This window comes from Scardinius erythrophthalmus, assembly GCF_964197995.2.
Source record: "Scardinius erythrophthalmus genome assembly, chromosome: 1".
Classification (NCBI taxonomy): domain Eukaryota; kingdom Metazoa; phylum Chordata; class Actinopteri; order Cypriniformes; family Leuciscidae; genus Scardinius; species Scardinius erythrophthalmus.
In genome coordinates this window covers 32,705,272-32,733,009 of record NC_138221.1, presented here as the reverse complement: position 1 = coordinate 32,733,009, position 27,738 = coordinate 32,705,272, and the positions used below count along the sequence as shown (strand labels likewise).

The 27,738-nt window shown below is 43.6% G+C and overlaps 2 protein-coding genes across 3 annotated transcripts in view; one reads left to right on the top strand and one right to left on the bottom strand.

The window, feature by feature from the left end:
• Positions 1-27,738, top strand: part of LOC308690946 (uncharacterized protein) — a 118,490-nt gene that overhangs the window by 11,409 nt on the left and 79,343 nt on the right. The window lies entirely within an intron of this gene.
• LOC308690952 (uncharacterized protein) lies at positions 8,200-15,567 on the bottom strand. 2 transcript variants are annotated; one of them, XM_081365755.1, is made up of 6 exons: positions 9,035-15,567; positions 8,880-8,930; positions 8,703-8,747; positions 8,560-8,624; positions 8,361-8,466; positions 8,200-8,268 (listed from the first exon to the last, which is right to left on the bottom strand). In XM_081365755.1, the coding sequence occupies exon 1, from the start codon at positions 14,844-14,846 to the stop codon at positions 11,511-11,513; it is 3,336 nt and encodes a 1,111-aa protein (XP_081221881.1). In that variant the 5' UTR covers positions 14,847-15,567; the 3' UTR covers positions 8,200-8,268; positions 8,361-8,466; positions 8,560-8,624; positions 8,703-8,747; positions 8,880-8,930; positions 9,035-11,510. The 2 variants fall into 2 exon arrangements, with proteins under 2 accessions (XP_081221881.1, XP_081221880.1); XM_081365754.1 differs by having other exon boundaries at positions 8,361-15,567.

Here is a 27,738-nt window from a genome sequence, read left to right as displayed (position 1 = left end):
TACATAGCAGTCCCAAACTAGTTTTTGTTAATACAATGTTGGTATGAGCCACTAGTCATTTAAAAATATAAAAAATAACACAAAGAAAAATAAATTGTCATTTTGGGGTTAATATGGAAACGACTGTTACCATGGTGAATACACAATACTAACAATAACTGTTAATGAAACATGGAAACTGCTCCTGGTGAACAGAAAGAAAATCATACCTGCATTACTTTTAATTCGTGTAATTTACAACGTAACGGCATTGCATGCTCGTAGTTCTCTTACGAGAGTCCTCTCGTACTGCGTTTTATCAAAACGCTACGGGAAAAGTCTCTTTTCACGAAACACTGAAGCAAAAAATTATCCTTTAATTTTCATATATGTAAAACGCGTTGCGGCAGCAGCAGTCAGCTATGGCGAGACGGCTTGCTCGCTCATTGGCTGCTCTGCGGCAACTGCTTAAGCCTATCGAGCGAGGCCTGAGATGACATCAGGCCAATGAGGGCGCTTCGCGCCCTCCTCGCCACTTCCCGCCGAAACGGGCGTGGCTTATCTCTATAAAAGGAGCTCGAGAAGGCTGATTCACTTGATTTTAATCTCTTCAGCGAAGCGCACGCATCGCTGGATCACGGAAGCAAGCGTCGTTCGAAGCAAGCACTTCAGCGGGACGAGCCCTCGAAGCCGCTGGCCAACGCCGCCTTCTACAGCCGTACCTGCTGCGCTTTCCGACGCCTATATCCTTTATTGCTATATTGCTCTGTTTTCTGTGTGTGTGTGTTCGCTGCAACACTCACCCCTAAAAGAGCTGCGTCTTTTTCAAGACGCCTTCTCATGCAGCGCTCGCGCTCGCTGACGGCGAAACGCCCTCACTCCGAGCCAATTGCCTACGGTGACTCTGAGGACTCGCCAGGCATCCTTCCGAGACTGCCCTTCCTGGAAGCGGACGGCGGGATTAGTTTTTCTTTACGTTACAAGAAAAGCTACCCTGCCTCCGCACGCGTCATTCACCGGCGAAGGAGAAAAGAGTGTTCTCAGTCCCACCGTTGGTCGGTCTCACCTCTTTTCTCTCATATTTCTCAGTTCCCTGTTCGGCGACTGGAAATATTATTGCAGCAAGTGAGTCTGTTATAGCACGCTTGCCTGCCAGCAAACGCCGAAGAATACATGTTGACGCCAATGCTTCACTCTGTCAGTCCCCTGAAGGCGACTGCAGAGATGCATTTTGCAGCCAGCGAGCGCGTAGTACCCGCTTGCCTGCAACCGAACACCGTTTCTACGGTTCCCGTGCGTCACTGGCGAAAGGAGAATGGAGTGTTTTCAGCCCCGCTGAAACTGGGCGATATCCACTCTTCTCACATTCAAAGCCTATATCCCCCTGTGGCTCAGTGGCGGAATTATAGGTTTTCCGCATGGGAGACCGGAGTTCAAATCCCGGTCTAGCGGCATATATTTTTATGCCGCCAATGCTTCGCTCTGTCAGTCCCCTGAAGGCGACTTCGGAGATGCATTTTGCAGCCAGCGAGCGCGTAGTACCCGCTTGCCTGCAACCGAACGCCGTTTCTACGGTTCCCGTGCGTCACTGGCGAAAGTAGAATGGAGTGTTTTCAGCCCCGCTGAAACCGGGCGATATCCACCCCTCTCACATTCTGGCATATTTCAGGCGTCTGAAAATGTTAGTATTGCATGTCGTGCTTACTCGCATGCCTGCAAGCAAACGCCAGTGTGTACTCGTGTATAATACTCGCGCTGACTTTGTCTATGTATCTTCACTGTGGTCCAGTGGTAGATTATTAGACTCTCGCGCGGGGGATCCGAGTTCGAATCCCGGGTCTGCCGGCAGAAAATATTTTGCCGCCGAATGCAAATCACTCTGTTTGTTCCCCGAGAGGCAACTGCAGACGTGTTTGTTTTCGCAGCCCACGAGCACGTGGTACATGCCTGCAAGCAAACGCCAGTGTGGATAATACTCGCGCTGACTTTGTCTATGTATCTTCACTGTGGTCCAGTGGTAGATTATTAGGCTCTCGCGCGGGGGATCCGAGTTCGAATCCCGGGTCTGCCGGCAGAAAATATTTATGCCGCCGAATGCAAATCACTCTGTTTGTTCCCCGAGAGGCAACTGCAGACGTGTTTGTTTTTGCAGCCCATGAGCGAAGTCCCGGCCACGGCCGATGATGCTATATGTGTACAGAAGATGCCCACTGCTTGTGCCCATCCCTACACATTAGCACAGCCCTTCACACAGGGCCCGCGCTCATATATTCGACTCGGGTCGATCACGCACACAACATAGTGAACGTGCCCACTGCCTAGTGCCCACAAACACTATGTTCTGCATGCCTTGTGGTTTCTGTAAAGACGAAACCTGTGTGCATTCACACTGCTCAGGCAGACAGTGCACTCATTGCAGTAATTGTGCCCGCTCTCCCGCGCCCACACTTACTAACGGCCATTATATGTCCTACGGGACTCGCCCAGCCCTCCCTTGCTCGGTTAAACACCGCAGCGGGGTCGAGCGCAGGCATTCTGCCCGGCCACGGCCGATGGTGCTATAAATGTAGTCTCGATGCCCACTCCTCAGTGCCCATCACTACACATAAGCACAGCCCTACACTTAGGGCTCGCGCACATAAAATCGACTCAGGTCGATTGCGCTTCCAACATAGTGAGAGTGCCCGCTTCCCAGTGCCCACGAACACTATGTCTAATAGATCACAGGCTCTCTGTAAAAACGAGACCTGTGAGCGCGCGCTCTGCTCAGGCAGACACCGCGCCCAAAGCAGTAAATGTGCCCGCTCCCAGCCCACATCTACTCGCTCACATGAGTCCTATGAGACTTTCTCAGTCCTCCCTCACTCAGCTAAGCACTGTAGTAAGGTCGAGGACGAGCGTTCCGCCCGCTGTATTAAGCGCGCGCCCCGCCTCAAATGCCACAGGCATAACGCCTATGTTTTTATCCCCCGAAGCGCCTCTGTCACACGGCGAACAGAGCGCGCTCCGTATCCAGCCCCTAGCCAGCCATGCAGAAGCATGGGCAGCGCTTCCAGGGGTTTCGGACTGGGTGCTAGGCATTATAAAGAGAGGCTTCTCGCTACAGTTTTGTCGACGCCCTCCCCACTTCATAGCGCGCGTCGAAACTACGGTTTCGTTGGAAGTAGCACACCTACTTCGAGCCGAAATATCAAAACTGATAAGCAAAGGGGCGATAGAGCGCGTTCCCCCAGCTCTAAGCGAAGGGGGGCTATACAGCAGATACTTTCTAGTCCCCAAAAAGGACGGCGGTATCAGACCCATACTGGATCTAAGACGGCTGAACAGAGTATTAGTGAAACGCAGTTTCAAAATGCTCACAACCAGCAAAATTCTCGCGCATGTTCGCCGAGAAGACTGGTTCATGTCGATAGATCTGAAGGACGCGTATTTTCAAATACAGATAGCGTCACATCACAGGCGATACTTGAGATTCGCCTTCGAGGGTCAAACATACCAGTATACAGTGCTGAACTATTTGGACGACTGGTTGATCCTAGCTCAATCACGATCACAGCTCGTGGAGCACAGAACCATTTTACTCGATCACCTCGAGAATCTTGGTATCACAGTCAACTGGACAAAGAGTTCATTGAACCCCAGTCAAACGATTTTGTTTCTGGGCGTCGTTCTGGACTCACAGTCTATGACAGCGCGGCTGTCACCACAGCGCGTGTTGCTCATTCAGCGCTTTCACCCCGCTCAGGAAGTTTCAAAGGATGCTGGGTCTCATGGCCTCAGCATCGTCAGTTCTCCGGCTGGGCTTGCTCCGCATGCGCCCGCTGCAGTTCTGGTTGAAAGCGCGGGTACCGCGCAGAGCGTGGGCGACCGGTCGATTACGCCTCAAGGTCGATCAGAGCTGTGTTTCAGCCCTGGCGCCTTGGATGGCGGACGACTGGTACCGATCAGGTGTAAGCCTGGGGACTTCCTCGAGAGTGAGGATGGTGTCGACAGACGCATCCACCTCGGGATGGGGAGCGCTGCTTGAGGGCAGACCGTTCTTCGGCCTGTGGTCGGAACGAGAAAAGCTCCAACACATAAACTGCCTAGAAATGCTGGCAGTGCACAACGCAATGACGCGTTTTTGTCCCCACATCAAGGACGAACACGTCATAGTCCGTTCGGACAACATGGCTGTGGTGTCCTACATAAATTGCCAGGGCGGTCTGAAATCCATATCCCTGTACAGGCTGGCGAAACGCCTCCTATTATGGGCTCAGCACAACTTACGCTCGCTGAGAGCAGTGCATGTACCTGGGCTTCAGAATGTGGGCCCAGACAGACTGTCCAGGAACAATGTTCCCCCGGGCGAATGGTCTCTACACCCACAAACAGTCCGGCTGTTGTGGGAGAGATTCGGCAGAGCGGAGGTGGACCTTTTCGCGTCCCACGAAAACGCGCACTGCCCCGCGTTCTTTTCAAAGACCGACAGCGCGCTGTCCCGAAGGTGGCCGCGCTGCCCGTTATACGCTTTTCCCCCCGTCTCCCTCCTGCCACAGGTGTTGGAACGGGTCAGGAAAACAAAATGCCCAGTGCTGCTTGTAGCTCCGTTCTGGGAGAACCAGACATGGTTCCCAGTTCTGATGCAGTTGGCAGATATCGCTCCATGGCCACTGCCGTTGAGGAGAGATCTCCTCTCGCAGGCCGGGGGCTCGATTTGGCACCCACACCCGGAACTGTGGTCCCCTCATGTGTGGGCGCTCAACGGATACCCGTTGGTCTCGCAGAGGGAGTCGTGAATACCATCACTCAGGCTAGAGCGACGTCGACTCGGCGGCTTTATGCTTCGAAGTGGTCGGTTTTCTCCGGCTGGTGTACAGCTCGGAGCCTTTCACCCCTCGAATGTGAGATAATGGAGGTTCTCTCTTTCCTACAAGAGCTGTTGGATGAGGGCAGATCCCCTTCCACGCTCAAAGTGTATGTGGCGGCTATTTCAGCGTTCTCTGGTTCAATGCTGGGTCAGTCGCTGGGAAGGAATGATTTAGTCATCCGCTTCCTCAGGGGAGCTAGGAGACTGAATCCACCCAGACTTCCTTCAGTCCCTATGTGGGACCTTTCTACGGTCCTGGCGGCCATGAAAGGTGCCCCTTTCGAGCCTATCCAGTCTATTAGCCTCAAACATTTGTCTTTCAAAACGGTGTTTTTGATGGCTCTCGCTTCAGTGAAGCGCATAGGCGACCTGCACGCGCTCTCTGTGAGCCCGGCGTGCTTGGAGTTTGGTCCTAATGACTCTAAAGTCATACTCAAACCTAAGCACGGCTATGTGCCGAAATCCCTCAACACGCCTTTTCGGGCTCAGGTCATTTCCCTGGCTGCCCTGCCGGCATCGAGTGAGGAAGGGGACTCGAGTTTTCTTTGCCCTGTTAGGGCTTTAAGAGCTTATATGTCCCGCTCTGCTGTCTTCAGACAGACAGAGCAGCTCTTTGTCTCGTTCAGCGGACGTTCCAAAGGAATGGCTGTTTCGAAACAAAGTCTATCCAGATGGATAGTTGACGCCATAGCGCTGGCTTATACTGCCAAGGGCATTCCATGCCCGTTGGGAGTCAGAGCGCACTCTACGAGAAGCGTTGCTTCTTCGTGGGCTTGGTCCAGCGGGATTTCCCTACAGGATATATGTACGGCGGCAGGCTGGGCCTCGCCGTCTACATTTATCAGGTTTTATAACCTAGAGGTTCCCGCCTTACAGGCTAAGCTTTTGTCGGTGTAATCTGTTCAGCCGTCTAGTCAGACCGCTGAAACCCATGCGCAATGCGCTACCGACTATCTTGGGCAGAACTGTGTAAGACCCACATTTTCCACATTAGTTCAGGTTCCCTACCCTGTCTATGTGATGTTATACTTGCGTCTGTGGACATGTCTATTCTACGACGCTACAGTATAGGGAATTAAGGCTCCCACCCTTATTCCCTGACTCTGTGTGAGTCAATCTGGTGATTATGCACTGTATGCCTGAAATAGCTTCCGGTGATCAGTCTTTTTATCCCAGCACGCACGGCGTTTTGCAAGGGGTTCCCGTAGCGTTTTGATAAAACGCAGTACGAGAGGACTCTCGTAAGAGAACGTACTCGGTTACTAACGTAACCTCGGTTCTCTCTAGAAGAGGGAACGAGTACTGCGTTCTCTGCCGTGCGTACGGTTCACTCTGGTTCGCTTCGGCGATCAAAATCAAGTGAATCAGCCTTCTCGAGCTCCTTTTATAGAGATAAGCCACGCCCGTTTCGGCGGGAAGTGGCGAGGAGGGCGCGAAGCGCCCTCATTGGCCTGATGTCATCTCAGGCCTCGCTCGATAGGCTTAAGCAGTTGCCGCAGAGCAGCCAATGAGCGAGCAAGCCGTCTCGCCATAGCTGACTGCTGCTGCCGCAACGCGTTTTACATATATGAAAATTAAAGGATAATTTTTTGCTTCAGTGTTTCGTGAAAAGAGACTTTTCCCGTAGCGTTTTGATAAAACGCAGTACTCGTTCCCTCTTCTAGAGAGAACCGAGGTTACGTTAGTAACCGAGTACGTTTCTTTTGCACTTTATATACAGTGAGGCGATACACACCGCGCGCCGCCGCATTTGCGCGTGCAATTGAGTGTGCGCTACGAGGATAACGGCTGACAGGACAAGAAAGTCAGTTTTTCTGAGGTGAAAGACTTTATTTCAGCGTACACTTATGTCACTGCCTGGTAGTTCCTATTGTGCTGGGTTTTCTGAAGTAGTCATGATTCGCCTATCATAACATAACGCTCTAAACACGCACGCAGAGTGGAAAAGGAGGGGCGGAGAAGCGGGGAGCAAGGATCACAGCGCGTTTGAACTATATCGATATATGCGATATGGTCTAATTCCATATCGCATTTCAAAAATATATCGAAAAATGGAAACTCATACATTGAGGTGGTGATGAAAAATTTACTACCAAGTCAAATTGCGTTTGTTACCTTTTACTACCTTTCAAGGGCCTTAATTTTGGTAGATTCTTTTTACTACCTTTTACTACCGCGCGGACACCCTGATAAACGATTATTATAAATGTATAAATGACCTAATCTTCACGCAAAATATCGAAGCGGTATACTAAGCTTTTACGTTTTATGTCTTTTTAAAATATAATATTATATATTTAATATTATTTAATAATACTAGTAAAAATAATTTCAGACATGTAACATGTACAAATCAACCAATGTAAAAGAATGAAGAATAATTTCCACACATTAAGTTAATTGTTTTTATGTAAAAAAAAAAAAAAAAAAAATCTTAAATTATTTTGACAACACAACTGCAAGGGACCATACTGTAAAATTGTTCAAATTTAAAATATGAAATAATTAATCAGAATTTTGTATTTACAGCAAAATAACATACAAATCAACCACAGTAAAATAATGAAGAATAATTTCCAGTTAATTTAATTGTTTTTTTTAAAGAAAAGGTAAAATATATATTGACAACACATTTGAACTACAAAATGACAAATTGTTACATCAGACACATTGCACGCGCGCGCACACACACACACACACACACACACACACACACACACACACACACACACACACACACTTCACTCTTCAAGACCTCCATCGGCCAAAAAACAATCCCAGCTACAGTAGCCAGGTTTGTCATCTGAGGAGTAAAACCCCACAAGCACTCCCCGTTGTCCATTTCCCTGGTAGCCAGACCCACAGTCTTTGTAAAGCTGGCTGCATTGTAGACGGCTGCATCTAGAGATGGTGTACGGCTTTCTGTAGCTTTGCCGGTGTCTCTTTGAAAGTCTTTCCCAATTCACTACACCTGTTCAATATCAAATGACAATGACAGTCACACAATTCAGACAATAAATGAACAAATCTTTAACTGTAAAAAGTTTCAAGTTAGGGAAATGGAAAAGAGTGAGATTAACCTAGCCTAATTGTTTAGACAAAAAACAAGATGGGGCAACCACACTTTTATTAAACTCACTATCAAGCCATCTGAAGTGTGCCTCCTGCTGAAAATGCTCCTGGCTGACAATGTTGTTAAATGTCTGGCATGCCAGAGCCAGCCTCAGGATTGCAGAGCAGCCGTCTTCTAGAACTACGAAGACAAGGATCCTCTGAAGAATGTCATCGGGCAACTGTAGATTTGAAACATGATTTAATATGGAGTCATTGCAAGCCATTTCATCAACATTAAAGTGAATATGAACACATGCCTGCAAAATGTCAGTGGCCACTGCACCATCCTGTGAAACCCTTTTGATCTTTGCTGGGAGTGTAGGTACCTTCAAAAAGTAAAACATAGAAAAACAGATCATTTAAGAAACAGCTGCACATTTATACATGCTACTTTCACTACTTTTTACTGAAATATTACCAAAGTGCTGTGTCTCCTTTTCCTAGGGACACGAAAGACAGGCAGCAGACTCCCATCCCCCATCTTCTTGCCTTCCTCTGTAAAATGTGCAAATCTTCGACCATGTCTGTAATTGACATTGACCAAATATGTTCATCATGCTTTCCCACTTTGACAGTAGTATCTATTAATGTACTACTTTTCATTTCACAAACCATACCCCTCAATTTCAAGGTTCTCCAGCAAAACCTTGCACCACCAACTCCTCAGATATGGCATGTCAGACTGAAGATAAGAACAGTTGTAATGTAATTCACCACAATTAACATTAAACATCTTTGTCAACACCAAGACTGCACTTACGTTGGTGAAATCAAATGCTGCCTCCATAGTTATGTACCAGGTATACTGTAAAGGCAGAAAGGCTGTTATGCTGGCATGTCATTTGTATGAGCATAAATTAACCAAGATGAATAAAAATGGACAATGGATGTTGTGTGGACATCACTAAACATCCTGAAAATAAGCTTGGCAACTCACCATAACCATAAATAATCCACAGTCAATCCCAAAATGTTGTAGGGGTAGCCCCTGTTTGAAGAAAGAACACCCATTATGAATAATTTACAATGACTATCAACCTTATACAATGTTCTTGTGCATTTTCATTGCAAATGATTGCAAATGATTATTACCTCAACATCCAGGCCTGACTGTTCTTCCCATGGCCCGGGCATGAGCTTTTGTGCAACAGCCCTGATAAAAATCAAGACAGTGTTACGAAGAATACTTACAATTTAAATACACACAGTACAATTCAGCTGGGGAACACAAACCGTTTCAGAAATGCAGAATAAAATTAAGAAATTGGTTGAACATGAAATGCCAACAATGCTTACATCCTCTGAACGTGAGGTACTATAACTATGAAGTTTGTGCAAGCAGCCTTGACAAGTCAAAGGAACGCGACTGCCGAGAGTACATGTATATAAACGTGGGCAAGTCAGAAGAACACGACTGCCAAAATTGTAGTTGCATTAATGTGGGCAAGTCAGGGGAACGTGACTGCCGAAATATATCATTGTGTTGTAACCTCAATATGTCTCGGTAGGGCTTGTAGCCAAAGCCTTGTTCCCACTGTGCAAACAGCGAATCGAGGAACAGTATTCCTCTTTTGAGTGGCATCATCACCTATGAGAATTTTCTTGGCAATGAGTAAACCTTTCATGTGTAATATCCCAATAAGCGTTGTAAAAAGAAATCTTCATATGCTTCTTTTCCACATCAACAGTATAGCTTGACAAACTTTCTTTGAAAGCATGCATTACTTACACATAGCAAAAAATGGCCTTGTGTCCACAGCGGGAATATAAGTGCATCTTTCTCGGTGGAGTCGACCTTAAAAGAAAGCAAGTTATGCTGTTAATTCAAATCAGTTTAATTATTGCTGTTAACCCTCTACAATGCGAGCAAATCACTCGCATATGCAAATTAATTTCACTCTGGGCGACTATTAGAAAATTCAAATTTTTAATTACTAGCCAATGACGATTCTATTGCCAAGGTGTGCGTAGAGGGTTGACTGTACAAATGGGTAGGTACTTACAGGAAGACTGCCTAGAGGGTCACAACTCAAGGGTGGGAGCCATGTTGGGGGGATGTGGAGGTCCATAATAAAGACATTTTTCCCCTACAGAAAGACAACTGACTTTGTTGTACTGCACAGAGCTCACATAGGTCCCTCTAAAATATACGTTTATACATGTGTATACGTACCTGTAACTCGACTATCTCCTTAACAAGCCTCAGACAAGCATTTCCCACCTGTTCATATGATTTAATGTTTTTTACTGTATTTACAATACAATAATTAAAACATATTGAGTACTTTAACATTCCAACAAAGTCTTTCACTCACCACTGAGTCCATTTCCCTGTTTAGACCTAAAGATAACAGGTTCTCCCTGGTCAAACATGTAGGGCCATCCTTAACCAGAATTTCATTGGCAGGCCTACCCTCATCCAGAACATAGCTGACCTACAAGTAAGACAAATTAAAAGTAGCATTACATAATAATAATAATATCATCAACAAAATCCTTTAATTACTTCAATGGAAGAAGAAGAAATTAAATTCTGTCAAATAAGCTATGCATTTATGTACCAGCTGTTCCTGGAGGGGATGATCTCCTCCAGCTGCCCACATTGTTCTGCAGGGCCTGAGGTTGCTGATGGCAGTAAGTGTTGCACAATGCTGCCCACAATGTTGCGAAGGGCCAACATCTTCAAGAAAAATGAAACAGTTAGTCTTATTAGTGCTAATATACATTAATCTCACTGCATTTGATCTGAAAGTAGCATTCACCTATCCCCAAAATTAAACTCTTCCCAGTTAGTAGGCATTAGTTATTTCAGCTCATATTCATAGTGCTCACTTTGTGTTGGTGCTTCATCAGTGGGTGGTTGTGCAGCTATGCTTTCAGTTGACCTCGGCTCGGCTGGAGTGAGTTGAGATCCTTAAGGTTTTGAGTACAGCAACATTTGATGTTATGAACCAATTAAATGACTAGAATATGCATTTCAGTGAAGTTTTTAACTTTTAGACAAAACAAACAATTACGTCACATGGGTCAAGATTAATTACATGACTGACTTTGTATGATGATTAATGTTAAAGCAATTTACTTGTTGCTGAAGATGCCTGAGCCACCACAGTTGTGCTTCGTATGACAGTCCTGGGTGGAAACTTCTCTCCTCTTAACCCCTCCAATGAATTCACAACTCTTGACACAGACACATGGTTCTAAAGTGTGGAGCAAACACAAATACGTCTGAGATAGACAGAGACAAATGTTCTTGTTGCTTAAGGATAGAAACTTCAAAATAAAAATAAATAAAAACGGTGTAATGTTCCATGTACATATAGCCCATAGCCAAGTAATCTTAAGGAGAAAAGATTAATACTCACAGTAACATTTTCTCTGAGAAACACACAAAGTTCAAGGGTGAGAAAAATATGGTTATCAAAGTTGTGAAGACCATCTTTCCACTCCTGGTACCTATACACCATGTTGCACTGTGGACATATCCTATGGTATGTTGAAATGTCTGTGAAACACAAATCACATTGATGTCAACCCATCACATCACTGATCACAAATGCTCTTTACATTAGCTATGCTTCTTTGACTTACTTTCTATCAAGCCCATCATGCTGACAATCCTAGCTTTTTTGGTAACGAGTACAGCCTCTGCAAGTGCAGGATGTCCAAGGCATAACTGGCACGCTGTCTCAAGAGGAAAGAACTGCTTTGGGTATTCAATCTTCATTCTCGGTGTTGTAACTTCTTTTGGCAGTGTTTCTGGGATTTTTTTTTCTTTGAAAATGTACTGCACACTTCTCTTGATACCAGTGTTGTCCAGGAGACTGCAACCCTCTGAGCTCGGTGTTGTGGGCACCTCTGACTTGAAGAGGTCTCTTTGGGTTTGAAAAAGATGCCACTTTGAGATGTTTATGTGTGGACTAGATGTCCGTGGCTTCGTGCAGGGACAATGCCAGGTGTTCCTTTGAGTGTTGTAGGTGACCATTGTCCTCCCAAGTCGGCTAAAACTATGAATGTCTGGCTCATGGATCGACAGGCATATTTGTGATGGAGAACCACCAAAGTCCACAGGCACACAAAGAGGAACATGCGCTGCACAAGCAGCCTTTTGCCTCTTCACACATTTAGCAGCTTTTGCCTCTCCAAAAAATTTTGCTGCAATCATATCCCTCAGGACGTCTTCTCCGAGAAATGTCTCTGCAGCGATCTCGCTACAGTAGTCTACAGAGCGAATGTGAGAGCACAAACTGTAGCTTAATCCACTCCGCTGAGCCAAAAACTGATACTGCACACATTCCTCTAGCTCACATCTAACTTGATGTATTGTTCCCCATGTTTTTCTCTGGACATGGACTGGCACAGAAAACCCATGTCCAGTTTTTTGCACAGAAAATATGCCATTTGTCTCATCGACAGTAACACTCCGCAGATGACAGGCCTGAGTGATGTCGTGAGACAAATCAGCATGTCTCCTCAAGAGGTGTGTGTTATAATTCTTCTTGAGGAGACTAAGATTGCAATGAGGACACCTGACAGACTTCCCATAAACCTCTGCTGCACCCTGCACCGGTTGCCGTGCATACAAGTGGTCTTGTGATGGCCCAGGCTCGGCTGATGGAGTGGCACGTTGCAGGTAAGGCTCGGCTGATAGAGTGGCACGTTGCAGGTAAGGCTCGGCTGATGGAGTGGCACGAGGCAGGTAAGGCTCGGCTGATGGAGTGGCACGAGGCAGGTCAGGCTCGGCTGATAGAGTGGCACGTTGCAGGTAAGGCTCGGCTGATGGAGTGGCACGAGGCAGGTAAGGCTCGGCTGATGGAGTGTCACGTTGCAGGTAAGGCTCGGCTGATGGAGTGGCACGAGGCAGGTAAGGCTCGGCTGATAGAGTGGCACGTTGCAGGTAAGGCTCGGCTGATGGAGTCGCACGAGGCAGGTAAGGCTCGGCTGATAGAGTGGCACGTTGCAGGTAAGGCTCGGCTGATGGAGTGGCACGTTGCAGGTAAGGCTCGGCTGATGGAGTGGCACGATGCAGGTAAGGCTCGGCTGATGGAGTGTCACGTTGCAAGTCAGGCTCGGCTGATGGAGTGGCACGTTGCAGGTAAGGCTCGGCTGATGGAGTGGCACGTTGCAGGTAAGGCTCGGCTGATGGAGTGGCACGAGGCAGGTAAGGCTCGGCTGATGGAGTGTCACGTTGCAGGTAAGGCTCGGCTGATGGAGTGGCACGAGGCAGGTAAGGCTCGGCTGATAGAGTGGCACGTTGCAGGTAAGGCTCGGCTGATGGAGTGGCACGAGGCAGGTAAGGCTCGGCTGATAGAGTGGCACGTTGCAGGTAAGGCTCGGCTGATGGAGTGGCACGAGGCAGGTAAGGCTCGGCTGATGGAGTGGCACGTTGCAGGTAAGGCTCGGCTGATGGAGTGGCACGAGGCAGGTAAGGCTCGGCTGATGGAGTGTCACGTTGCAGGTAAGGCTCGGCTGATGGAGTGTCACGTTGCAGGTAAGGCTCGGCTGATGGAGTGGCACGATGCAGGTAAGGCTCGGCTGATGGAGTGGCACGTTGCAAGTCAGGCTCGGCTGATGGAGTGGCACGATGCAGGTAAGGCTCGGCTGATGGAGTGGCACGATGCAGGTCAGGCTCGGCTGATAGAGTGGCACGTTGCAGGTAAGGCTCGGCTGATGGAGTGGCACGAGGCAGGTAAGGCTCGGCTGATGGAGTGGCACGAGGCAGGTCAGGCTCGGCTGATAGAGTGGTACGTTGCAGGTAAGGCTCGGCTGATGGAGTGGCACGAGGCAGGTAAGGCTCGGCTGATGGAGTGTCACGTTGCAGGTAAGGCTCGGCTGATGGAGTGGCACGAGGCAGGTAAGGCTCGGCTGATAGAGTGTCACGTTGCAGGTAAGGCTCGGCTGATGGAGTGGCACGAGGCAGGTAAGGCTCGGCTGATGGAGTGTCACGTTGCAGGTAAGGCTCGGCTGATGGAGTGGCACGATGCAGGTAAGGCTCGGCTGATGGAGTGGCACGTTGCAAGTCAGGCTCGGCTGATGGAGTGGCACGTTGCAGGTAAGGCTCGGCTGATGGAGTGGCACGTTGCAAGTCAGGCTCGGCTGATGGAGTGTCACGTTGCAGGTAAGGCTCGGCTGATGGAGTGGCACGATGCAGGTCAGGCTCGGCTGATAGAGTGGCACGTTGCAGGTAAGGCTCGGCTGATGGAGTGGCACGAGGCAGGTAAGGCTCGGCTGATGGAGTGTCACGTTGCAGGTAAGGCTCGGCTGATGGAGTGTCACGTTGCAGGTAAGGCTCGGCTGATGGAGTGGCACGTTGCAGGTCAGGCTCGGCTGATGGAGTGGCACGAGGCAGGTAAGGCTCGGCTGATGGAGTGGCACGAGGCAGGTAAGGCTCGGCTGATGGAGTGTCACGTTGCAGGTAAGGCTCGGCTGATGGAGTGGCACGATGCAGGTCAGGCTCGGCTGATAGAGTGGCACGTTGCAGGTAAGGCTCGGCTGATGGAGTGGCACGAGGCAGGTAAGGCTCGGCTGATGGAGTGTCACGTTGCAGGTAAGGCTCGGCTGATGGAGTGTCACGTTGCAGGTAAGGCTCGGCTGATGGAGTGGCACGATGCAGGTAAGGCTCGGCTGATGGAGTGGCACGTTGCAAGTCAGGCTCGGCTGATGGAGTGGCACGTTGCAGGTAAGGCTCGGCTGATGGAGTGGCACAAGGCAGGTAAGGCTCGGCTGATAGAGTGGCACGATGCAGGTAAGGCTCGGCTGATGGAGTGGCACGATGCAAGTAAGGCTCGGCTGATAGAGTGGCACGAGGCAGGTAAGGCTCGGCTGATGGAGTGGCACGAGGCAGGTCAGGCTGCATAGACTGTGAGGTCAGCTGATTATAACATAAGACCAAATGTCTTTCCATGTCCACTCTTCGTATAACTGTCCGTGAACAGTGGGGGCAGTGGTAATGCCCCACAGCACGGCATGGTAATCTGCATCTGTTTGAAATTTGCCCTGAAACAAAAAAGTAAAACAACAGAATAATAGAACAAAAAAATAGGACAAAAAAAACGTGTAAAAAGCCTTCGACTTTTAGGGTGGCAACATACCTTTAAAATGTAAAGATTGCTGCATCCTTCATGCTAATCCTAGCTCTGAAAGTGAGTGAGAAAACGTGAATGAAAACAGTCAAAAAACAGAAAAAAACTCAATCCGTCCCCTCAGTTTATAAACTGTACTCACAAATTCTTAAACCTGTTCCCTCAGTTTAACAAATCGTGCCTACGGATTAATAAACCGTACCGTACCCACGAGTTCCTAATCCGCGCTTTCAGATTTGTAAACCGTGTAACGTTAGCAGCTACCGTACAAAGTTAGTTAACTGTCACCGTACCACAGGTGGGATGTCTGCCCATATATATTTAGAACAATAATATCTTAGTAAAAACCTAAAGTAATATTGACAAACTATCATTTGAAAGTTTACAATCTCTAGTTTTCATATTTGGTGGCTGTTTTTTAAAATAAATTACAGAGGAGCAGTAATTTATCAATTTGCAACAAGAATATTTCATATCCATTAGGTGTGTTTAGGCCTTTATTTTGAAATAGAAATAAACATGAAAAATCATGAAAGATTGGTAGAAACCTCAGTTTGTTTTCATGCCAAGAGTTCAAAAGATAACACCAATTAAATTTTATGAGAAAAAAAGGTCTGAAAATGTTAAGAATATAAAGAAAAATATTATGGATTCTCGATTTGTGATGTGACACGCAGCGGCAGCGAGCTATAACGCACATATGTGCTCTTTTTATGTTTATTAAAGGTTGAAATCAAATCAAATACTGCCAAAACACCCATACTATTTCTGAATAGGATGTATACTTCATAAATTGTATGAAATTATGGAAATACATGGTTCAGATCACTCAAAACATATATGAAAATGAAGACGCCCTTATATGGTCAGTAAGGAAGCTGGCTGTCCATCTAGTGAAAAAGTTTGGTACTGCGCTCAAATAAAATCTTACTGAAAGCTCATTTTTTGAGATATCAACCTAAAATTTGGAACACAACTTGTTTAGATTGTTGGCTTTAATTTTCTAGCAGTTTTAGAGTAAAATATATTTTGTAATATATATATATATATATATATATATATATATTATATTATATAAAATATAAATAATTATATTTTTACATTCTATATTTTCATAAACTCAACTCAACTTATATAACTTTTTTTCTGTTTCACTTTCATAGTTTATTTCACTTTACAATAATCTGGCAAATGTCTTCTTAAAAACAAGACCAACCATATGTCTATATTCCAAAGCATTCTTGAATTACAACCATTTAAGTTTGTATAGGGTTTTTTTTCTATGCGAAAAAATGGGGTTAATTGTTTTAACTGAAAATGCATAACGTTAGATTCCTCAAATTCTCTTCACATTTACACTTCTCAATACCCGTGAATCAACAATCAGCACTAAATAAACAGAATTAAACAATAAATACAAACATACGTACAACACACCAACACTAAAATGTTATCTAACGTAATAACTTGTGGTCTCGCGCCATTAACGTTACTGCTCAAAATGGAGATTTGCGTTCGTGCATCTCTTAACTAAAGAACTTTAAAACATTTAAATTAACAAGCAATCGATATAATACTCACACCTGCACACTCTACAAACATTATACAACATTATATTTTAAAAAATCATTAGAATTAATACCTGAATAGAAAGGGAGAAAATCGCTTATATTTCCCCACAGCGAAGTATGTGGAATGTAAAAACCCCGCGAATTTTCCAAGTGGAGGTGACGTATTTCCTGTCTGTGAGTGGAGCTCCCACTATGGGAGCTCCACTCGCCCACAGTCTGCAACCAGACCCTTCTTGTGTGTCACGTAACAAGCTAGACGCGTCACCATGGAAACCAAACAGACAGCAACATAAACTTGGTGCACTTTATTTTTATTTTTATTTTTTTTGAAAACTCACAGAAAAAAAAAAGTTTGGTAACCGCTTGCACACATGTTTAGTTTTTCCTTTGATTTGTCTGCTATTTAGTTTTGCTACTCTGGATTTGTGGATGTCCTCCTTTATCGCCCGGCTTTCGACTAACGTTACGCTCCTCTGTCTGCCATAGCCTACAGAACCCGGTTTTGTTCATTAAATGTTCTGATCTGCCTTTGCTTTTTATGTTTTATTTTATTATACTTAAAATAAATTTGTATATTTGTTTATTTCGGGTTTTTTTTCCCACAAATGTATGACTTTTGGAAGTGCAAATTGCCATGCAGTTTTAATAAAGTTGAATTAACGTAACCTTCTGTCATTTTTACTCTTCTAAGTGTACACTTAGGTGTTTTGTTTCTAATTTACGGTTTGGCCCATTAAATAAAAATAAGGATAAACAATATTTAAAAAGTATAGGCTATAATTATCGAACATCTGACTAATTAAAAATTAACCTCAAAACATAACATGCTAAATGGGGGATATCTAGCATAAAAAATGTATTGTCAGAGTGTCGTCTCTCAGTTGTTGAATTTCGCGCAGACGTTGCCACAACGTAAATGTGTTTGCTCAGCCCGATCTCATGAAAGTGCGAATACCACGAATTGTATTTGTAGTTGTTATGAAACGCAGTTTTCGCGTGCATATGATACGCACTTAAAGGGATAGTTCGCCCAAAAATGAAAATTCGGTCATCATTTACTCACCCTCAAGTTGTTTCAAACCTGTATGAATTTATTTTTTCTGCTGAACACAAAAGAAGATATTTTGAAAAATGTCGGTAACCAAACAGTTGATGGACCCCATTGACTTCCATAGTATTTTTTTTTCCTACTATGGAAGTCAATGGGGTATCCCTTTAATGGAGTGTAATAGGCATGCACTCCGCACCCCTAATCCTAACCAAGGGGTTTACAGTGCGCAGCATATGCACGCAAAAAAAATATTGTTGGCATATAAATGGCACGAGAAATAAAATTCGTGGTATAGATACGCACTTTCATGAGATCGTGTTTCATAATCTGCTACTGGGCCGGCCCTCTGTCAAATTTTAAAACCCAGTGTGGCCCTTGAGCCAAAAAGTTTGCCCACCCCTGCTGTAGAGGATAAAGTAACAGGACATCCTACTATGTTAAAGTTGTAGAGTGAGAGGTTTTGTGTGCAGTTTTTTGAACCGATAAGTAGTACCTCTGTCTTGTCTGGATTTAATAAAAGAAAATTGCGCGTCATCCAATCTTTTATATCTTTAACACACTCTGTTAGTTTGGATAATTTAGCGTTTTCATCTGGCCTTGATGAAATATATAATTGAGTGTCATCAGCATAACAATGGAAACTAATTCCATGTTTCCTTATAACGTTTCCAAGTGGCATCATATATATTGAGAATAATAGCGGGCCTAACACAGATCCCTGCGGCACTCCATAGTTTACTGGAGTTATGATCGATTTTTCTCCATTTAAATAGACAAAATGGTAGCGGTCAGATAAGTATGATCTGAACCAGCTTCATGCTTGTCCTTGAACACCAGTATAATTTTGTAGTCGATCTAAGAGTATTGTGTGATCTATAGTATCGAACGCAGCACTAAGATCAAGTAAAACTAGTATTGAGATACAGCCTTGGTCAGAAGCTAAGAGTAAATCATTTGTGATTTTAACCAGCGCAGTTTCAGTGCTATGATGCGGTCTGAATCCAGACTGAAACTTTTCATAGATGTCATTTTCTTGTTAGAAAGAGCCCAGTTGGGCGGACACAACTTTTTCTAGTATTTTAGACATAAAAGGAAGATTTGAAATGGGTCTATAATTTGCTAGATTATGTGGGTCTAATTGTGGTTTCTTAATGAGAGGTTTTATAACTGGCAGTTTAAATGTTCTAGGAATATGACCTAAAGATAAAGATGAGTTAATAATATTGAGGAGAGGCTCTTCCACTACAGGTAACACTTCTTTCAGTAGTTTAGTTGGTATAGGATCTAATAAACATGTTGTTGTTTTAGATGAAGTGATAAGTTTATTTAACTCTATTTGTTCTATGGTTGTAAAGCACTGTAATTGTTCTTGCGAGGTGATAATTGAGGCTGAATTATAAGGCGCGATTGAGGATTGAACGTTTACAATTGTGGTTCTGATGTTTTCTATTTTCTCAGTGAAGAAGTTCATGAAATCATTACTACTAAACTGTAACGGGATATTCTGTTCAGGTGACATCTGTTTATTTGTTAGTCTAGCCACGGTGTTAAATAAAAACCTAGGGTTGTTTTGGTTATTTTCTATTAGTTTGCGGAGGTGCTCAGCCCTGGCTGCTTTTAGGGCCTTTTTTTATAATGTGATATACTGTCTTTCCAAGCAATTCTAAAGACCTCTAAATTAGTTTTTCCATTTACGCTCTAAATTACGGGTTTCTCTCTTTAGAACACGCGTAGTATTGTTGTACCATGGTGCTTTACTTTTCTCTCTGACCTTTTTTAGTCTAATGGGTGCAACAATATCCAATGTTCCAGAGAGAATGGTGCTCATAGTGCTAGTTAATTTCTCAAGTTCATCTGTTTGTTTGGGTTCAGGCAGCAGCTGAGACAGCTCAGATAAGCAATTTGAAAAATTATCTATGGTGGATGGAAGGATCCATCCATCGCGTTATTCTGCCTGATCGATAACGCGGCGCAGCATGATATATTACAGGGGTACGTAATATGCAAGTTACCATGTAACATGGTCAGTGACATCACTTTGTGGAATGATATCTATATCGGTTGGATCGGTTCCATGTGATATAATTAAATCGAGTGTATGATTAAAACGATGAGTTGGTCCGGTAACGTTTTGCTTGACCCCAAAGGAGTTTAATAAATCTGTAAACGCAGCCCCTAACGCATCATTTTGATTATCTACGTGTATGTTAAAATCTCCAACAATTAATGCTTTATCGACATTGACTAATAAGTCTGAGAGAAAATCTGCAAACTCTTTTAGGAAATCAGCGTAAGGTCCTGGCGGTCTATATACGGTAGCCAAGGCTAGAGATAATAGGGATTTTTTTCTAACATCTAAGAGCGTAACATTTAGTACAAGTACTTCAAACAAAATAAACTTATAACCCGTTTTCTGAGTAACATTAAGAAAATCTCTATAGATTGTTGCAACACCGCCGCCCCGTCTGATTGGTTGTGGCGGCGGTGTTGCAACAATCTATAGAGATTTTCTTGCTTATAGGAGTATCCTGATGGAGTAGACTCATTTAGACCAAAATAATCATTTGGTTTAAGCCAGGTTTCAGTAAGGCAAAGTACATCTAAGCTATTATCTGTGACTATTTCATTTACAATAACTGCCTTAGGTGTGAGTGATCTAATGTTTAGAAGACCTAGCTTTAGAAATTGTTTTTGTTTACTAATAGCAACATTTTCTGTTTTAATAACAATTAGATTTTTCCTAGATCATGCAGTAGATTTATTATTATTTGATCGCACTAAACGAGGAATATACACAGTTTCTATGCAATGTTCTACACTAGTATTTATATCAGTTAAATTGGTGCAGCAGAGACTATGATTTGGACTTTTGGTTACTAGTCAAAAGGTATTTAACATTTTGGAGATGTTATCCGACAGAAGATCTGCCCGGAATCTGTTTGGGTGTAAGCCATCAGCACGGAAAAGCCTAGGACGCTCCCAAAACAGATTCCAATTATTTACAAAGAGCAGTTTCTGCTCATTGCACCATGACAATAACCATTCATTTAGTGCGAATAATCTACTAAACTTTTCATGTCCTAGTCGGTACGTGGGAAGCAGTCCTGACACAATGATCGTTATATCAGGCGATGTGCTGCGTACCGTATCGATCAGATTCCTGAAGTCTTTCTTCAGAACCTCCGTCTGGCGCAGCCTGATGTCGTTCACTCCCGCGTGCAGGACCACAGTTCCGACGCGCTTGTCACCGTTCAGAATCTCGGGGACGCGAGCAGCGATTTCAGAAACACGAGCACCAGGAAAGCAGTGACTGTGCACCTTACTTTTACCTAACGTAGCGTGTACGTGCCGAACGATGGAATCGCCGATAATAACAGCATAGCGTTCTGTTTCGCGAAGAGGGGAGAAGCGGTTTTGGGTGGATATCTCGAAAACCGGGAGGGCCGGAGAGAGTCTTGGTCTAGACCTGACTCGCGTCTTCCGCTGCGGAACCACCCAGGATTCGTGGTGGCGTGTTGGAGCCGGAGTGAACGAGACCATGGCTGATCGCGACCGATGCTGAGAAACGCACGGAGTAGACGAGGTCGGAGTCAGCGGGTTAGTAACGTTAATCACTGATTTGTGTGCATCGGCGCGTGATGTTTCAAGAGCTAAACGGCGGTCTATCAGCTCGGCTTGTCTCACTAAAAGGTTGTGGATCTGCTTCTCTACAGCTTCCAGCTCAGACTGCACCGCGTGCTGCTCAAATGTGTCCTCACCTGCACCAAAAGGTAGACTACTTACATCTGATATATTCGCCATTTTAACAGATGGACAGTAAGTTAGCAACGACGCTACCAGTGATGCTATCAATATTAATACTAATTTATGACTGAAGTCTTGGATATAATCCGTTTTTTTAGTGGTACGGGTGTAGAGTAGACGCATGATAGGCGAAAAATTTTTGTAAGTGAGTGTGGAGAAGACGCGTTCAGCCATGATCCACAGGAGTAACCTATAAGAGTATCCGTTGTTGGATCACTAATAGGCTTGAGACGCGTCTGCTTAACAGTCCGCGTTGTAACTATGAGGTTTGAGGTTTGTAAGTGAGTTTAAAGAGAAAAATCAAGAATTATAAATCAATTATGAATCAAATCGATGGAGCTCCAAAGACAACAACGTGTTCAGACGCGACGCATACGCATTCGTCAACGTTCAAAAAGCGTTTACACTGAAGTCTCCCAGCAGCCAATCACAGCAGTGGGCGTTTACAACGAACATTTTCTACTTTTCCTCACTTAGAAGCACTGCTGCACAAACCTCATAGTTACAACGCGGACTGTTGAGCAGACTGTTAAGCCGATTTGTGACTCAACACCGGTTTTCACCTGTGGGTCACGGCTGAGCATGTCTTCTTTACACTCACTTACAAACGAACATTTTCTCGCCTATCGTGCATCTACATTACACCCGTACCACTAAAAAGACGGATTATATCCAAGACTTCAGTCATAAATTAGTATTAATATTGATAGCATCACTGGTAGCGTCGTTGCTAACTTACTGTCCATCTGTTAAAATGGTGAATATATCAGATGTATGTTATCTACCTTTTGGTGCAGGTGAGGACACATTCGAGCTGCATGCGGTGCAGTCTGAGCTGCCACCAACTTAATTGATATAAATACTAGTGTAGAACATTGCATAGAAACTGTGTCTATTCCTCGTTTAGTGAGATCAAATAATAAATCTACTGCAGGATCTAGGAAAAATCGAATTGTTATTAAAACAGAAAATCTCGCTATTAGTGAACAAAAACAATTTCTAAAGCTAGGTCTTCTAAACATTAGTTCACTCACACCTAAGGCAGTTATTGTAAATTAAATAGTCACAGATAATAGCATCGATGTACTTTGCCTTACTGAAACCTGGCTTAAACCAAATGATTATTTCGGGTCTTAATGAGTCTACTCCACAAGGATACTGTTATAAGCACGAGCCCCGACTGATTGGTCGTGGCGGCGGTGTTGCAACAATCTATAGAGATATTCTTACCCAGAAAACAGGTGACAAGTTTAATTCGTTTGAAGTACTTGTACTAAATGTTACGCTCTCAGATGTAAGAAAAAAATCCCTATTATCTCTGGCCTTGGCTACCGTATATAGACCGCCTGGGCCTTATGCTGATTTCCTAAAAGAGTTTGCAGATTTTCTCTCAGATCTATTGGTCAACGTCGATAAAGCATTAATTGTTGGAGATTTTCACATACACGTAGATAATTCAAATGTTGCGTTAGGGGCTGCGTTTACAGATTTATTAAACTCCTTTGGGGTCAAGCAAAATGTCACTGGTCCCACTCATCGTTTTAATCATACACTCGATTTAATTATATCATATGGAACCGATCCAACCGATATAGATATCATTCCACAAAGTGATGATGTCACTGACCATTACATGGTAACTTGCATATTACGTACTGCTGTAATATGTCATGCTGCACCGCGTTATCGACCAGGCAGAACAATCCTTCCTTCCACCATAGTAGGGCTGCAACTAACGATTATTTTGATAATCGATTAATCGGTCGATTATTTTTACGATTAATCGATTAATCGGTTTATGTACTTATATTTTAGTTTTGCCCATTTTTTTCCCAAGTAAATTATTAACAAAGGGTCTTTATCATTCAACATAGACTTTTTAGAGATTTTAACCATTTTGCATTGTCATATCCTCATCAAAAACATACCTGGAGTTGTGTTTTATTATGTGTTAGTAATCCTTTGTCGAACTCTTCTGCAATCAAAACACTGACCCATACGTACTCTAGCAGATTTCACAAGGAGATTTCAAATAATGTTCACACCATGGCTGTCCTTAGGGCTACTAAAGTAGTTTAACATCCCGAACAAAGCTTATTAAGGAATCTTTCAGAACATATTTTCACGAAGAATAAGAATAAAACAGAATAAAAATTGCAGTAAATTGCATTTTATATTTTTTTTCCTGTAAACACACAGCTTATACCTGGGAAACAGCTTTATAGCTTATGCTGTGAAATTGTAAACAATCCTTCGAATAAAGTGCCAATGGCATGAAACCTGAATGGAACTCACATTTTAAAGTAAAATTTAAAGTAAAATCCATCAGAAGGTTGTCCAGAAAAAAATTGGACACACTCAGAAAAACTGCTGCGTGAAAAAGAGCAGTGAATACTTAGAAAAAAAAGTGCATTTCAAATACATTTACCCTCTCTCATTCAGTCATAATTAGGCTGCAAGACTGAATTATGAACTGGTAAACGACAAACTGATCACAGAACATGTTTGTAAAGCTTTAAACAGCAATGTTATCAGCTTTTACGACTAAACATTTGCAAACAACATTGTACTGCAGAATCTGCGTATCAATTGATTTTGATTAATATGCGCGAGGGAGAGAGAGAGCAAGACAGCGCTTGGGTGAGTGCGCGCGCGCGGCCGGGGCTCTCTCTCGCTCTGCTCGTTCATATGCCCTGTCAAGCGCGCCCTGTTAAACTGATAGGACTTAAAAGCACATGCAAATGATACACTTTCACTCTATGATCGTTAGACTGTGCAATTAATTATTTTTTCTGAGAGAAGCGATCTTCCATTGAAAATGAATGACTTCCGATAACTTTTGAAGCTCAAGTCGGCAGCGGTGTGAACGTACAGTTACTCCACTGCCGCTTGCCTCCGACATCTCGCTGAATGCTGCAGAGACGCTGTGCGGGAAGCACGTGACATAAAACGAGGCCAGCTATTGGCTATTCGCTACTTCTCCTGCTGTACTGGCTGAGTAAAACCTCCGGTGGCTCATTACTGCCACACTTTGGTCACCGCAGATTTAAAATATGCCCGAAATGAGCCGCTTACGGCAAATAAAAGTTATTTAGCAACTAATCGATGACTAAATTAGTTGACAACTATTTTAATAATCGATTTTAATCGATTAAATCGATTAGTTGTTTCAGCTCTACACCATAGATAATTTCTCAAATTGCTTATCTGATCTGTCTCAGCTGCTACCTGAACCCAAACAAACAGATGAACTAGAGCAGTGGTTCTCAATCCTGGTCCTGGGGACCCACAGCTCTGCACATTTTATATGTCTCCTTTATCTGACACTCCCAGTTCAATTCATAGAGCTCTTTCCTAACGAGATGATGATCTGAATCAGGTGTGTTAAATGAGGAGACATACAAACTGTGCAGAGCTGTGGGTCCCCAGGACCAGGATTGATGGTGCCTTCACGTGCTGTGGAAAAGATGATATTTTCCACTTGTGAACTGGTTTTTAGCAGTGTGTTGTGTTCAAATGCTTTTGTTGTCGTAATGTAGGTAAAAAAAATTGGACTCACAGATCCAGACCTGTTATTTGCCTTAAACAATTTTAGATTGCTTAAGTCAGTAAATCATGGTGTCGCTGGCGTACACTACAGACAAAATACATTCACGTGAGTAAATTGCCTGACCGCTCATTACTAGGAGGCTCCTATTGACTGCTAGCTAGCATCTGCTCTGGGTAGGTAACACCAAACCATAACAGTATTTTTAAAACTGACACTGAGTGTTGTTAACGCATTATATTACAATTGTTAATGACACAACATTGTATAGGCTACAAAAACTATCCGCTAACAGTAGCAAAAAAACGTTTAGTTGTGTACAATGCTTATTCACGACTCTTGCGTTGCTCTCCGCCATTTTGAAAAGGTCAAAGGTTATCTCATCTCGGCAACTCGTGCATCAAAATATTCTACGAGTTGCCCAGTGGAAAATACCACATGAGGGGGTGTTCATGTGCATTTTCCACGTCGGCTTTTGGTATTTACCATAATTACCATAGCACGTGAAGGCACCATGAGAACCACTGAACTAGAGGAAATGACTAGCACTATGAGCACCATTCTCTCCAGAACATTGGATATTGTTGCACCCATTCAATTAAAAAAGGTCAGAGAGAAAATTAAAGCACCATGGTACAACAATACTACACATGTTCTAAAGAGAGAAACCCGTAATTTAGAGCGTAAATGGAAACAAACTAATTTAGAGGTCTTTAGAATCGCGTGGAAAGACGTCACGTTATAAAAAGGCCCTAAAAGCAGGCAAGGGCTGAGCACCTCCGCAAACTAATAGAAAACAACCAAAACAATCCAAGGTTTTTATTTAACACCGTGGCTAGACTAAACACCCAGACCCAGACTAGACTTGCACATCCCAAACACCCAGATTGGGCGCAGGTGCAGGACAACTAAATGATATAGACAAAATAAAGAAGTGTGAAGTCCGCACACTGAAAATTACTGCTCCAAAAGAGTTTATTAAGGCAACGTTTCGACCCTCAGGTCTTCATCAGGCTCAATGTTAATGTAATAGTAAAGACAACTTTAAATAGACACAGGTGATCACCTTAAAGCTACACTGTGTAACTTTTTTAGTTGATTCTTAGCAAAAAACACTTAGTTCTTTCAAAAATATATGTGCTCATTAATGTATATTTACTTCTTTCAAGTAATAAAGTATTCTCTTAAGTTTATAATCTGCCATTGAAAGTACATACGGGTGAGGGGTTCGAATGCCGGTCGCCATGTTGCACCTCCATCTTGAAACTACATTAGCCAAAGAGGGACATGCCTGTAAATTCAGAGACGATACAGAGACGAATGCGAGGGGGAGATTACTCGCGAGCTCGCGAGTGCCGGAAGATTTGAAAGATAGTGTGGTGTGTGTGTGCGTGTGTGCGTGCGTACTCACATTTGAAAGAGAGAATTAAAGATCCAGTATGCGACTTTGGTATTTTACCACAAGAGGGCGCAGTTTCCAACAATAACAAAGGCGAAGCTTGATGACGCTATGAAGGAGGTGACGATGGGAGATGTCGTTTTTTAATGCGTTTTCACCATCTAGCGATATATCTACATGGAATTAATGAATCATGATCACGGATGAGGTAATTTATTCGTTTTTGTATTACCTGTATGTCTGATCGTATTATTTTATGTCATCATAATTAATGAACTGCAAGGAACGTGAAATGTTATGCTATATTATCCCGTTACAACATACAGCTACTTGTCAAATGATTTGTTTGGTTAATGTTGTGCAGTTTTACGTTTTTATGGTTAATGCCGTGTTGTTTAACGTGTTCAAACCAATATCTAAAAGTAAATTTGAACGAACATTTGCAAGTAATGACTAAATATATTTTTTTAACATCATATCCGATTGTATTTAATTGTACTGACATAATCTCGGTCATAAAAAGCCTTACCAAAGTACAAAGAGCAATATAACTTTGTTTATAAGTGCTATTATTGACAGTTGCATGTCTTACCTGTCTATCAATACACTCGCGAGAGAGTCTCTGTCAAGTCCAAGATTCGCGCAGCTCTCTCCATCTCGAAAACGCCTGGCCGATATTTATCCGGGTTTTATTCCTCCGTTTGTCACACAGTCCGTGACTCCGCGTGTATCCGAATATGGACGCTTTCGTTTTGTTGGCACTTCAATACTCGCCAAAGAGTTCGTGATCCATAACAGCTATAACCATACAGTCTATGGCTATAACGCTTTAACCACCACTTCCGCATTTGACCATGCGATATTCCGGTGTGGTGGGTCATATTTTTTATTTTATTCTTTTTTTATTCTTTGTCAGACGTCTTTATTGTTTATTGTGATAAGAAAAAAAATCTCAATAAAGTTGTTGTAAAAAAAAAAAAAAAATCCTGTGTGGTGGAATATCCGATCACGTGGTCTACACCGGAAAAAAAGGATAGAGCGGACATTGCGTCACTGAGGCGCGACATTTCTTTTCCGGGACGGCCAGTTATTTAAAATCGGAATTTCTCTGAAATAAAAGATCTTTGGAGACTTTTGAAATATTGTAAGTACACAACTGGAGGAAATATATCACACTGTGCAAGTTATTTTCGGAAATTTTATTACAAAATTCCTACATATTGGAGCTTTAAAACGTCAACGCCAGACAAATCAGCAAGACCATAGTCAATATTGGAGTAACTTTTCCCAGATGGAAAGAGCTCATGAGGAGAAAAGATTTTAAAACGGACGCCGAGGTTGC

What these genes read in the sequence shown, in the direction of transcription:
- LOC308690952 (XM_081365754.1), bottom strand. Translation starts at nt 14,846, where the DNA reads ATGGAAAGACATTTGGTCTTATGTTATAATCAGCTGACCTCACAGTCT.